This window comes from Lithobates pipiens, unplaced genomic scaffold (assembly GCF_037356315.1).
Source record: "Lithobates pipiens isolate NorthernLeopardFrog02 unplaced genomic scaffold, aLitPip1_a1.2 Scaffold_22, whole genome shotgun sequence".
NCBI lineage: Eukaryota > Metazoa > Chordata > Amphibia > Anura > Ranidae > Lithobates > Lithobates pipiens.
The window spans coordinates 19,949,957-19,963,654 of NW_027507784.1; the positions used below are offsets into that span (position 1 = coordinate 19,949,957).

Sequence of the window (13,698 nt, forward strand, 5' to 3'; positions counted from 1 at the left end):
CAGTAACCTCTAGCAACCAAATGGTGAGTGGCAAGGTGTAGTAACCTCTAGCAACCAATCAGCGAGCAGTAATGTACAGTAACCTCTTCCAACCGAATGGTGAGTGGCAATGTGTAGTAACCTGTAGCAACCAATCAGCGAGCAGTAATGTACAGTAACCTCTTCCAACCGAATGGTGAGTGGCAATGTGTAGTAACCTGTAGCAACCAATCAGCGAGCAGTATTATTATTATTATACACGATTTATATAACGCCAACAGTTTATGCAGCGCTTTACAATGTATAGGGGGGACAACACAATTACAGTACAGCTCAATACAAAAGGTACGGGAGGGCACTGCTCATAGAGCTTACATTCTAAAGGGAGGGGGTGGTACAAAAGGTAATAGTTGCAGAGAATGATTTGATGGGGGGTGGCTCAGGACAGTTAGGTGGGTGTGGCGGAGGCTTCCCTGAATAAATTAGTTTTCAGGGATATCCTAAAGGTGGACAGGGTAGGGGCTGAGCGGACAGACCGGGGCAGGGAGTTCCAGAGAATGGGAGAGGATCTGGAGAAGTCCTTAAGGCAAACAGGGGAGGAGTTAACAAGGGAGCTAGAGAGCAGGAGGTCCTGGGAGGAGCGGAGGGGACGATTTGGGCGATATCTGCAGATGAGGCTGGTGATGTAGATGGGGGTGATGTTGTGGATTGCCTTGTATGTTATGGTTAGCATTTTGAATTTTACACGGTGGGGGAGGGGAAGCCAGTGAAGGGATTGGCAGAGAGGGACAGCAGTCATGGATCGATTAGTGAGGTGTATGAGTCTAGCAGCAGAATTCATAATAGACTGAAGGGGGAGGAGCCTGCTTAAGGGTCGGCCATTAAGGAGAGAGTTGCAGTAATCAAGGCGAGAAATAATCAAGGAGTGAACGAGTTGCTTTGTGATGTCATTAGTCAGGAAGGGTCAAATTCTGGAGATGTTGTGGAGGTGAAGGCGGCAGGATTCAGCCAGTGATTGTATATGGGGGCTGAAGGAGAGGTCAGAGTCACGGATTACACCCAGGACCCCAGCATGTATTGTGTAGGAATCTCTAGCAACCAAATGGTGAATGGTAATGTGTAGTAACCACCTCAGAATATTTTCTTCCTGGTTTTCCTCCTCAAACCTAGGTGTGTCTTATGGTCAGGTGTGTCTTATGGAGCGAAAAAAGTACAGTATATTGTATTACATTTATGAAAAGTCTGGTTTTCTGTTATGTTCAAAATAACAAATTTTCTGTCGGTCTGTTCCTTTCTTGACGAGGAAGAGATCACGTGCCAGCTGACGTATTTTGGGCTGCTGCTGCAGTATGGTCCTCTTCATTTCATCGCTGTTGTCATCCAAGTCATCAAGGACCACAATCACCCGATTCTTTCCTGTATAATAACTGGAATTAGTAGCAGTGACAATAAGGTTCAACCTTCTCAGATACTGGACAGTATGGGGGAGATTGACTAAAACTGAAGCACACAGAATCTGGTGAAGCTGTGCATAGTAACCAATCAGCTTCCAGGTTTTATTGTCAAAGCTTAAAGTGGTGTTCTAGCCGTAATTTATATATTTAAAAAAAAATAGAGAACCAAGATATTCTTATCACCAATTTTTTTATAAAACACTAACTATATGCAAAGTCGCTGTAGTATTATAGTATTTTTTTTTTTTGTAAAAATAACCTTTATAATCCTTTGGCTGCACACTTCCATCTTAACCACTTGCTTATTGGGCACTTCTTGCCCAGACCAATTCTCAGCTTTTAGCGCTATCACTCTTTAGCCTCATACACACGATCGGACTTTGTACAAACTTTCCCGTGGACTTTTGTACAAAGGGCGTAGTCCACAAGTTTGTATTGCATACACACGATCGGACTTTTTGACAACAAACACGAACGTAGTGACGTCACAACGTACTGATGACACTTCAAAAGAGGATGTTCAATTACTCCAGCGCCACCTTTGGTCAACTTCTGTATTGTAGTCTGATCTTTTGCATTGGTTCTGAGCATGCGTGTTTGTACCTTGTACAAAAGTCCGATGGTTTTGCGTACACACGATCGGACTTTGCTCGTTTGCTTGTTGCCAGAAAGTTTGTCCGTTCGCACAGCCAACAAAAGTTCGATGAAAACAGAAAAAGTTTGTCCGATGTAGCGTACACACGGTCGGATGTTGCTCCAAAACAGCTAATTTGCATGTTTGTTGTCAAAAAGTCCAATCGTGTGTACAGGCCTTTTGAATGACAATTGCGCGGTCATGCAACACTGTACCCAAATTACAATTTTATAATTTTTTCCCCCCACAAATAGAGATTTCTTTTGGTGGTTTTTGATCACCACTGTTTTTTTTTAAATTTTGTAAAAGAAATGCAAGAAGCCTGAAAATTTTGAAAAAAAACTAACAAAATGGTTTTATATTTTTTTATAAAATTTTGCAAACAGGTAATTTTTCTCCTTCATTGATGTACGCTCATGAGGCTGCACTGATGGGCATTAATATGTGGCACTGATGGGCACTGATAGGCTGCACTCATGGGCACTGATAAGGCGGCACTGACGGGCACTGGTGGGTGGCACTGGTGGGTGGCACTGATGGGTGGCACTGAAATGTGGCAGTGAAGGCAACTCCCTCCAGATATGGTTACACAGAACTCGCATTCCATACCCTAGATGCCTTCTTCTCCCTGCAGACAGCCGGAGAACCCTAAGCCCTTGTACACACGGTCGGACATTCTGACAACCAAATCCGTTGGATTTTGTCCGACGGATTTTGCCCGAAACTGTTGCATACACACGGTCGGACAAAGTTGTCGGAAAATCCAATTGTACATAACGTGATGATGTTATTTCATTACGATGGGACTACGTTCAGACTAGTAGCCAATAGCTTTGGTCTAGGAATTTGATGTGAGCATGCGTGGCACTTTGTCCGTCGGAGTAGGCTACACATGATCGGAGTATGTCCGCTCGGATCATGTTGTCGTAAAATTTTACGGACAAGTTGGAAAACTCGGTCCATCGGATACTCCGACGGAAACAGTCCGATGGAGACCACACACAGTCGGATTATCCGACAAAACGGTCCGATAGGACACATTCTGCCGGAATCTCTGACCGTGTGTACAAGGGCTTACAGCAATCACATACCGTAAGGGCCCCAGTCCTGGTTAAAGCATGACAAAGAAATGCAAACCATACCGAAGGAAATATGAGGCCCACACTTTGTAAAGGTTTTTGTTGAAGCGATAAAATTTGCTTTTGTATTGCAATCTTGTTGTTCCAATAACCATTTATGTACAACAGTTATTCAAGATTTTTGTAAATGTTTTCCTTTTCCTAAAATATTATTATTATTTTTTTGGGTAAAAGATCTGGCTTAGGGTATTTTATCGATGATGGTTGCTAATTAAGGACTGGATGAACGGCCTCATTGACCCATATTGTGCCAAATTGCTACCAGAACAAGTTTGTAAAACTTCATAAACCTTTAGTGCTGCTGTAAATGCACTGGAATTAATTGAATTTATTTATTTATTGTTTGTGTTCTCCTTTTTCTTATTTGTTACTCCCTCCCACCTACCCTCTATTCCCTTGAAGGGGGGGGGGGGGGGGATTAAACATTTAAACGTATATGGTATGTGTTTAAAGTTAAAGTGGTTGTAAACCCTTACAAACCACTTTGACCTACAGGTAAGCCTAGATTAAGGCTTACCTGTAGGTCCAAGAAATATCTCCTAAACCTATATGGTTTAGGAGATATTTACCTGAAAACAGCCACCGCTGTCTACGGTGCATGCGCCGTAGACAGCGGTGCGCAGGCGCACTGAGTAAGCCGCAGATCGCGGTGATATCCCACGGGAGTGACGTCATTGCTGCTCCGGCGAATCACAGCGCCGGAGTAGCGAGACCCACGGAGACCCACCAAGAAGATGGACGCTCGGAACTACAGGGGACAGCGGTGACTTTGCTGGCTCCTGTGTCAGGTAAGTGACACATAATGGACTACTATGCGATGCATAGTAGTCCATTATGCTTTACCTTAGCAGGGAATCAAAGAGGAAGTAAACCCATCAGGGTTTACTTCCTCTTTAATGTAAGGTACAGTATAATTACGATTGGAACATGTCTAAATTTTAACTACATCCGTTGTAGGGAACAATTTCGCTAATAATAGGAACATATGATTTAAGGCAGTCTTTCTCAACCTTTTCAACACAGAGGAACCCTTGAAATAGTTCTCCAGTCTCGGGGAACCCCCTGCTAAAAAATTAGAAATCTACATCTCATGATACATTAGTGTGATGGTCAGTGGGAAGAATGGTCCTTACACTTGTGGTTATTGGGAAGAATTACCTCCTTACAGATAGCTGAAAAGATCAATGGTGTCAGTGGGGACTTATCCGAGAGGCAGAAATGGCCCAATGCTGAAGGAACCCCTAGCAACCCCTGGAGGAACCCTAGGGTTCCACGGAACCCTGGTTGAGAATCACTGATTTAAGGGATGTTCCAATGGTATTTATGAGGCCTGACTACATTATACTGTTTCCTTAACTGTTTTTCTACTTAAAATAGCAAAATAAAAAAAAAAAAAAATTAAATAATAAAAAAAACACTGGAATTGATATTGATAGTATGTAATGTAAGCTAAATACATACCAAGTGTATCAGACATATGTTTCAGGTGTTTATCATACAAGGAGTCGGTGACGTCGGTCACATTGATACGTCCTCTGTTCTTGGTGTGATACAGGATTCCATAGGAACACTGAGACAAATCATTCTGGAACTGATGAAACCGGCTAAAGGAGATGTAGAAGGATCTGACATTCCGAAATTTATTTCCAAGCAGAGATTTCAGCCAGTTGTACTCAGTGTCTTCAGTTATTGAGAAGATCCCAATGGTGGGGACTGGTTTGATCTATGAGAGTCAAGAAATAAAAACAGAAATAATATCAATAATCATACATACAACAGTCCAGTAAATATACAATTTTTGCATTCTTCTTGAACCAAATTAAGCACTTTGAGGCAAATGTATTAAGGTGTATCTCTAAGCAACCTTTTTTTTCTAGTGGGGAAAGGGTTACATCCTCTAGACACGTGCAATTCGTTTCGGTCCGAATATAAATTTAGACAAATTTTGGGTTATTCTGAGATTCAGGTGAATACAAATCTCTGAATGAAAAAGTAACAAATTTAGTTGAAAGTGGTTTAACCTCCCTGATTATTTCAGATTTTAGGTGCTGAAAGCGGTACAATTATTTTGCATGGAAATTTGGCGTTTTTATATTGTAGGCCTGCAATTCTTAGAAATAATTCACTTAAATCTGTCCAAACAAGAGTCTAATATGATAACATTTGAAATATGAAATCATAAATTATAATATTATATATATATATATATATATATATATATATATATATATATATATATATATATATATATATATATATATATATATATAAATTTGAAATATGAAATCATAAATTATTTTATATATATATATATATATATATATATATATATATATATGTGTATTTATATTTATATTTACACACACATATATATATATATATATATATATATATATATATATATATAATAAAATAACTATAAATAATTCTAACAAATAATAATATAATAATAATAAAAATTATTCAATAATGTAATCAAATCAAAAACACTGAAATATGTTGAGTTGCAGAATTGTCGCTGTCATTACTTTTAGTGTTTGATGATGAATTTCCCCACAAATCGCTATCACTCAATTCTGCGAGTGATTCTAATTTATTATCGCTGTTTTCTAGCTGGTCTATAACCACTTTTGATGTAAACGGACATTTTTTGGTTGCTATGGACAATCTCCAGTTTCCTGCCATAAAGAACAGTATTTATAATATAAAACTGCATGCAGGACACTGGACACACCACTAGGAACAAAGGGGATGTGAAATAATTACATACAGTACTATAATCTGTAAGATTACATTATGCTGTATCTATACTGTGTATTTTACTTTTTGAATTTGGGGCCAAACTCCGTCCCCCGTGCGTCACAACACTCGCAGGGAATGGAGCCCGGCAATGTGACAGATTGAGTGGAGGACGGCCCGCTCGTACAGTGGGGGGGACATCGCTGGATCCAAGGGACAAGGTAAGTAAACCCCTCCCTGGATCCAGCGATGCGATCCCGAGTCTGGCTCGGGAATACCGCTTATGGTATTTAACCACTTCCCGACCGACGCACGCCGATGTACGTCGGCAGAATGGCACAGGCAGGCATATTGACGTACAGGTACGTCCATTTTAATATGCCACCCTGCCAGCACGTGCACGCTGCCGGCGGCGCACTCGCGTGCCGGTCGGGACCCCCGCAAGTCCGGTTGCGGGTCCCGTGGACTCGATCGCTGCGGGGATACCCGTGATCGCCTCACGGGGCAGCTGAACGGAGAGATGCCTTTGTAAACAGCATCTCCCGTTCTGCCTAGCAACAAGTGACGCTGATCTCTGCTCCATGTGATTGGAGCAGAGATCAGTGTTCACTAACACAAATCCCAGCCCCCCACAGCTAGTAACACGCCCCTAGGAACACTTAACCCCTACACTGCCACCCACTGGTTAACCCCTTCATTGCCAGTGTCATTTACACAGGAATCGGTGCACTTGTATAGCACTGATTGCTGTATAAATGACAATGGTCCCAAAAAATGTGTGAAAAATGTCCGATGTGTCCGCCATAATGTCGCAGTCACAATAAAAATCGCTGATCGCCGCCATTACTAGTAGAAAAACAATATTAATAAAAATGCTATAAAACTCTCCCTTATTTTGTAAACGCTATAACTTTTGCGCAAACCAATCAATAATCGCTTATTGCGATTTTTTTTTACCAAAGATATGTAGAAGAATACGTATCGGCCTAAACTGAGGGAAACAATTTTTTTTATATATATTTTTGGGGGATATTTATTATAACAAAAAGAAAAAAAATTTGTTTTTTTCAAAATTGTCGCTGTATTTTTGTTTATAGCGCAAAAAATAAAAACCACAGGGGTGATCAAATACCACCAAAAGAAAGCTCTATTTGTGGGGAAAAAAATGACATCAATTTTGTTTGGGAGCCATGTTGCACGACCACGCAATTGTCAGTTAAATCGACGCAGTGCAGAATCGCAAAAAGTGGTCTGGTCTTAAGCCAGCAAATTGGTCCGGGGCTGAAAGTGGTTAAATCTTACCCCGAGCCGGATTCAGGAATACCGCCAGGGAGGTTAATTTAGTTTTTTGTATTCGTTTTAAACAAATAGCTGGTTGTTAAGGAGCGGGGCCCAGGAAGCCGTGTGTTACTTCTGGCACCAAATTTCAATATAGTTTTAGTCGTATTTTAGTCATCTGAGTTGTTTTAGTTTTAATAAAAAAAAGTTTTTTTTTTTATAACGTTTTTATTAACTTTTTTACAAGATTACAGAAATTATAATCAATAGGTACAGAGAAGTACAGATCTACGAAAAAGAAAAACAGTGTCATACAATGCACATAAAGTTGAACTTGTTATTATTTGTCATCGGAGTGGGTTTCGAGGCGCGGTACTTAGCTCGTAATGGTGTGATGAAATGTGTTTGCTTCCCTAACTGGGTTAAAGAGGAAGTAAACCCTGATGAGTTTACTTCCTCTTTCATTCCCTGCAAAGGCAAAGCATAATGGACTACTATGCATCGCATCACATCGCATAGTAGCCCATTATGTGTCACTTACCTGACACAGGAGCCAGCAAAGTCACCGCTGTCCCCTGTAGTCCGGCGCATCCATCTTCTCGGCGGGTCTCGCTGCTCCGCCGCTGTCATTTGGCAAAGCCGCGATGATGTCACTCCCGCGCATGTGCACGGGAGCCGCCACTCTCGGCATATCGCCGTTGACCGCTGCGCGCTGAGTGCCTGTCTTTTGCCACATATCTCCTAAACCGTGTAGGTTTAGGAGATATTTCTTGGACCTACAGGTACGCCTTAATCTAGGCTTACCTGTAGGTCAAAGTTGGTTGTAAGGGTTTACAACCACTTTAATTAGCCAGTCAGGGTTGGTTCATGAAGTTTGCTGTTTTATCGTATAAGAGGGTTGGAGTATTTTTCTGCGCTTGTCACAGCATGATAAAGGATTTTATACCCAAATCCGCTTCCTCCTGACTTAGTCACCCCTAAATGGATCTGACTGTGACCGGGTGAGGGATGGGGGTGTCTGCTCCTATGGTTTGAGTATGTTGGGTATTTTGTGTTGAGTTTTAATCAGATTTTAGTGGACTAAAATCTCCAGTACATTTTAATAGACTAAAATCTAATGGGTTCAGTTAAATTATTTCTTTAGAACTGCCAAACACTGGGGGTTGATTTACTAAAGGCAAATCCACTTTGCACTAGATGTGCACTTGGAAGTGCAGTCGCTGTAGATCTGAGGGGAAGATCTGAAATGAGGGGAAGCTCTGCTGATTTACCGTATATACTCGAGTATAAGCCGAGATTTTCAGCCTCTTTTTTGAGGCTGAAAGTGCCCCCCTCGGCTTATACTCGAGTCATCGCTGTCTGTCTGCCCGATCAGCGTGTCGAGCAGACAGACAGCGGCCATTCTAGGATTCAAAGGCCGCGCCTCCGTCGGTGATAGGCGGAACACTGAATTTCCCAGCAGTCTGTGTTCCGCCTATCACGGACATCCTCTCATCCTCGTCCGTAGTATGAGGATGAGCGGACGTCCGTGATAGGCGGACCGCTGACTGCTGGGAAATTGAGTGTTCCGCCTATCACGGACATCCGATAGGCGGAACACTCAATTTCCCAGCAGTCAGTGGGAAATTGAGTGTTCCGCCTATCACCGACGGAGGCGCGGCCTTTGAATCCTAGAATGGCCGCCGACGAAGAGCTGAAGGACGGAGGCTCGGCTCGGGACGGGACGGGACGGGACGGGACGGGCCGGGCCGGACCGGACGCAGGCTGGACGGACACAGGCTGGACGGACACAGGCAGGCTGGACACAGGTAGGCTGCACGGACACACACACACACACACACACACACACACACAGGGATGCATGGACACACACACACACACACACACGGATGCATGGACACACACACACACACACACACGGATGCATGGACACACACACACACACACACACGGATGCATGGACACACACACACACACACGGATGCATGGACACACACAGGGATGGAAGGACACACACACAGGGATGGATGGACCCACAGGGATGGACGGACACACAGGGATGGACAGGCATGTCTCACCCTCGGCTTATACACGAGTCAATAATTTTTTCCAGTTTTTTGGGGGTAAATTGGGGGCCTCGGCTTATATTCGGGTCGGCCTATACTCGAGTATATACGGTATATCATCTAATCATGTACAAACAAAAAATGCTGTTGTTTTTTCCTTGCATGTCCCCCTCAGATCTACAGCGACTGCACTTCCCAGTGCACTTGTAGTTCAAAATGGATTTGCCTTTTGTAAATAATCCCCATTATATACTTCTGGAGTAAAAATCTAATAACATGTTTATTATTTCTGGTGTAGTGGTTAGTGCTCTCACCTAGCAGTAAAAGGGGTCGCTGGTTCAAATCCCAAAGACGACACTACCTGCCTGATAGTCATGCAGCTCTCTGCTTACAGAGCAGTGAGAACCGAGCAATTGACAGGGATTGATTGCTCGCTTCTCAGTGTTAGAGGCTCCGGGGGGGACAGATGCAACATCGTACTGATGCTGCATCCACCTAGGTAAGTATGAATCTAAAAAAAAAAATACCCATACTTCTCTTTTAAGTGTTTTTATCTCTCCAGTTTACTAAAGGAGTAAAGGCTGTTCACTTGGCAAGGTGAATTTACACTAAAGGCTCGTACACACAATCAGACTTTTTGACAACAAACATGCAAATTAGCTGTTTTGGAGCAACATCCAACCGCGTGTACGCTCCATCGGACAAACTTTTTCCGTTTTCATCGAACTTTTGTTGGCTGTGCGAACGGACAAACTTTTTGACAACATAAGTCCGATGGAGCAAAGTCCAATCGTGTGTACGCAAAAGCATCGAACTTTTGTACAAGGTACAAACACGCATGCTCAGAACCAATGCAAAAGATCAGATAACAATACAGAAGTTGACCAAAGGTGGCGCTGGAGTAATTGAACGTCCTCTTTTGAAGCGCCGTCAGTACGTTGTGACGTCACTACGTTCGTGTTTGTTGTCAAAAAGTCAGATCGTGTGTATGCAATACAAACTTGTGGACTACGCCCTTTGTACAAAAGTCCACGGGAAAGTTTGTACAAAGTCCGATCGTGTGTATGAGGCTTTAGCTTCATCTCATTCACTAAGCTTTGTGTTCCCTTGTGTTTGTAAAGAGAGACATGATTTGGTAATCTGTGTTCATTGAATAAACTGTCATATGTGCATAAGCTTTAGTAAATCAGGTCCAGCATGTGCGGAAGCTTGGAGAAAACATTCACAAATAAATATGTTGTAGAGGCTTTACTTACATTAGATATATAACGTTGTATTCTGTTTTTCTCTGTATTTTGTTCATTGCTTGAATTAAATTCTAAAAAATAAATAATAACACCAATAATAACATACAAAATATTTAAAATAATTATACTAATAATAACAATTTGCATCCTGCAAACCTGTGCATATGACAGTGATATGGTCATATGAATAACTTTATACATAACACATACATACATACATAACACACACATATATATATATATATATATATATATATATATATATATATATATATATATATATATATATATATATATATATATATAATTTTTTTTTTTTTTTTGCTGTTATAATTAGTCAGAAATACCAGTATAATTCATTCCTATTGTATCATACACCATGCAATACATAAAAGACAATTTGTTTCAATTTGGCTTATGCAAGAATATAATATTCAGTCTTAAAGTAGTACTAAAGGCAAACTTTGGATAGAATAAGGGAGGGTTATAATCCTTGTAAGGTTTATTTTTTCCATCTGTTTCCCATTGGGGAGATTTCCCTTCACTTTCTGTCCTATAGGTGTAGCACCCTGGTGTTTAGGCAAGGTTGCTCACAAATTTAGTTTGCCAGATAGAAAATGTTCTGGCTAATTTGAGACCTATCCAGGAGCAGGAGAAGCAGCGCGGGGTCGGGACTGCAGGATTGGAGTCCAAACAAATTACAGAGGTTCCGTGTACGGGGAATCAGTCATGGTGTGGGGTAAAGGGGAATCAGTGGTGGTGTGGGGTAAAGGGGAAACAGTCACCACTAAAGGACCAACTACCTTATTACCAGAGACTACTGTGAGTAAGCCTGAAAAAGTACAATAGCGGTCTTCTCACCATCGAGGAATGGGAACAGAGGGGCGCCAGACTGAGTGCAGTATAAATCATATATTTAATAAAAACAAGTAGTAACTCACAGGTTAAATTAGATGAGTTCAGTATGCAGTGAAAATCGCCAGTCCTGGAGTCTCATAAAAGTCTTCCCTTTGCAGCCTGGGGCACTGGTGTGATCTTACAGGGATCCAGAAAATGCTGGGAACCAGGAGGCAGGAAACAAGAAGCAGCTGGTCGTGACTTCACAGGAACAGGAAGTGTGATTATTCACAGTGGCAAGGAATGGTGATGCATTTCGAAGCTACAGCTTCTTCATCAGACCATGATTGGCTGGCAAACCTGGCAGTCTTATATTGCACCCCCCTTTTTGTTTTTGTTTTTACCACCCCCTTCCCCCCCCCCCCTTTTTTTTTTTTTTTTCTCTTCCCCTTCCCTTTTTTATACAATATTATGTTCCCTCTAGAGAGTATTGGGACAGAAAGATGTTTGTATATACTCACGTATATACATGCATTTGTTGCACATGTACATGTTTACAACTGCATGTTGTAAACATGTACATGATGTTTTGGTCATGATATAACTTAGAACCTTAATATTATACCTAGCATAGAGTCCTCTCTTTCCTCCATTCTCACCATTTTATTAATTCATTATAATTTATAATAATCAATTGATTTCCAAATTGCTAATAATTTTCTTAATTTATTTTTTAGTTAATTTACTTATAAAAATGTATTCATTTTAAATTTGAGGTATATTTATACATTTTATATTTATGTATTTAATCAATTAGTGAATTGATCGATTTCTGCAAACGTTATAAACGTATCTTCCACTATTAATCAGCAAGCTTCTTACTCATATTTACATTCTCTTCGGTCTCCAGCCATCTACCTCTTTGAATCTGTGTATTTGATTGACGGGCCGGCCAGCCCATCAGATCTCTCTGTTTCTATTTCCTCTGCAATATAAGACTGCCAGATTTGCCAGCCAATCATGGTCTGATGAAGAAGCTGTAGCTTCGAAATGCATTACCATTCCTTGCCACTGTGAATAATCACACTTCCTGTTCCTGTGAAGTCACGACCAGCTGCTTCTTGTTTCCTGCCTCCTGGTTCCCAGCATTTTCTGGATCCCTGTAAGATCACACCAGTGCCCCAGGCTGCAAAGGGAAGACTTTTATGAGACTCCAGGACTGGCGATTTTCACTGCATACTGAACTCATCTAATTTAACCTGTGAGTTACTACTTGTTTTTATTAAATATATGATTTATACTGCACTCAGTCTGGCGCCCCTCTGTTCCCATTTCTACACAGAGCTCATCGCTTCACTCTAAGGGAGCTGCCTCCAGGTGCTAATCATACAAGATCTCGGATCATTTATGGACATTATGTTTTAAACAAATGTTTTAATATCATGTGTGCTTATTCACACACATTTTATGTATACCTATATTCCAGTTGTTATATAATTTTATGTTATCACCATATCTAGCGCCGCTGTTCACCCTTGTTCTCACCACCGAGGGACTGTGAAGAAGTTGGAAATCTTCAGCGAGTGCCAAGCCAGGGACCCATCGGGTTAGCGGGGGTGGCGCTTGAGGAGTATACGGTGGGATAGCTGTGGAAGAGCTCAAGAGATCCAGTGACGACTGGGATCTGAAAGTCTAGTAAGAGACTGGAAGCTCAGAGAGTGAAGACCTACAGTGGGAAACTGTGAGATAGGAGGAGCACCGTGTTGGAAACTGTTAAAGCTTAGTTGCCATAAGAGACAGCGGTCCTGCCAATACAGAAGTTGCATCCGGCTGTAGACTTTGAACTGTATAGTGGGCCCTAACCCGCTCTCCCACAGTTCTTGTTAAAAGACAATAAATCTCTTAATTCACATTCAAAAAGTGACTGGCAGCCATCATTTCATCTTGCAATACCCCCACCATACCTGGTAACCTACTCCACAAAGATGGATGTCAGCTCTTCTTGGATCTGGAGGTCACCATTAGGCCTCTAGGGGTCCAGGAGGCTACTACATAGGTAAAACTGAAAGTGAGAGAAAATCAGTGGCAGCCCGTCCATACAGGGAGCAGGAGTGCCACTCCCTAATGCATGCACCCAGCCCCTAATCTAAATGCTGGTCACCGGACACATGGATTTCAAGAGCGTTTTTTTTTAAGTAGCATATTTATCGGCATATAACGCGCACCTTTTTCCCCTTAAAATCAGGGGAAAATCGTGGGTGCGTGTTATACGCTGATCCCTGACGATCTCCACTGTTTTTGGGCTTCTCTCGGGTCCTCTCGCAG

General features: G+C 41.8%; 1 protein-coding gene across 1 annotated transcript in view; it reads right to left on the bottom strand.

Annotated features, from left to right (window-relative positions):
* Nucleotides 1-210: 210 nt before the first annotated feature.
* Nucleotides 211-13,698, bottom strand: part of LOC143925622 (uncharacterized) — a 51,118-nt gene continuing 37,630 nt past the window's right edge. The window contains exons 6-8 of the mRNA XM_077450091.1: nt 10,546-10,607; nt 4,668-4,929; nt 211-1,395 (exon numbers count right to left, since the gene is read on the bottom strand). Of these exons, the coding sequence (XP_077306217.1) occupies nt 1,211-1,395; nt 4,668-4,929; nt 10,546-10,607 (509 nt within the window). The 3' untranslated portion in view covers nt 211-1,210. The remainder of the gene's footprint in view (nt 1,396-4,667; nt 4,930-10,545; nt 10,608-13,698) is intronic.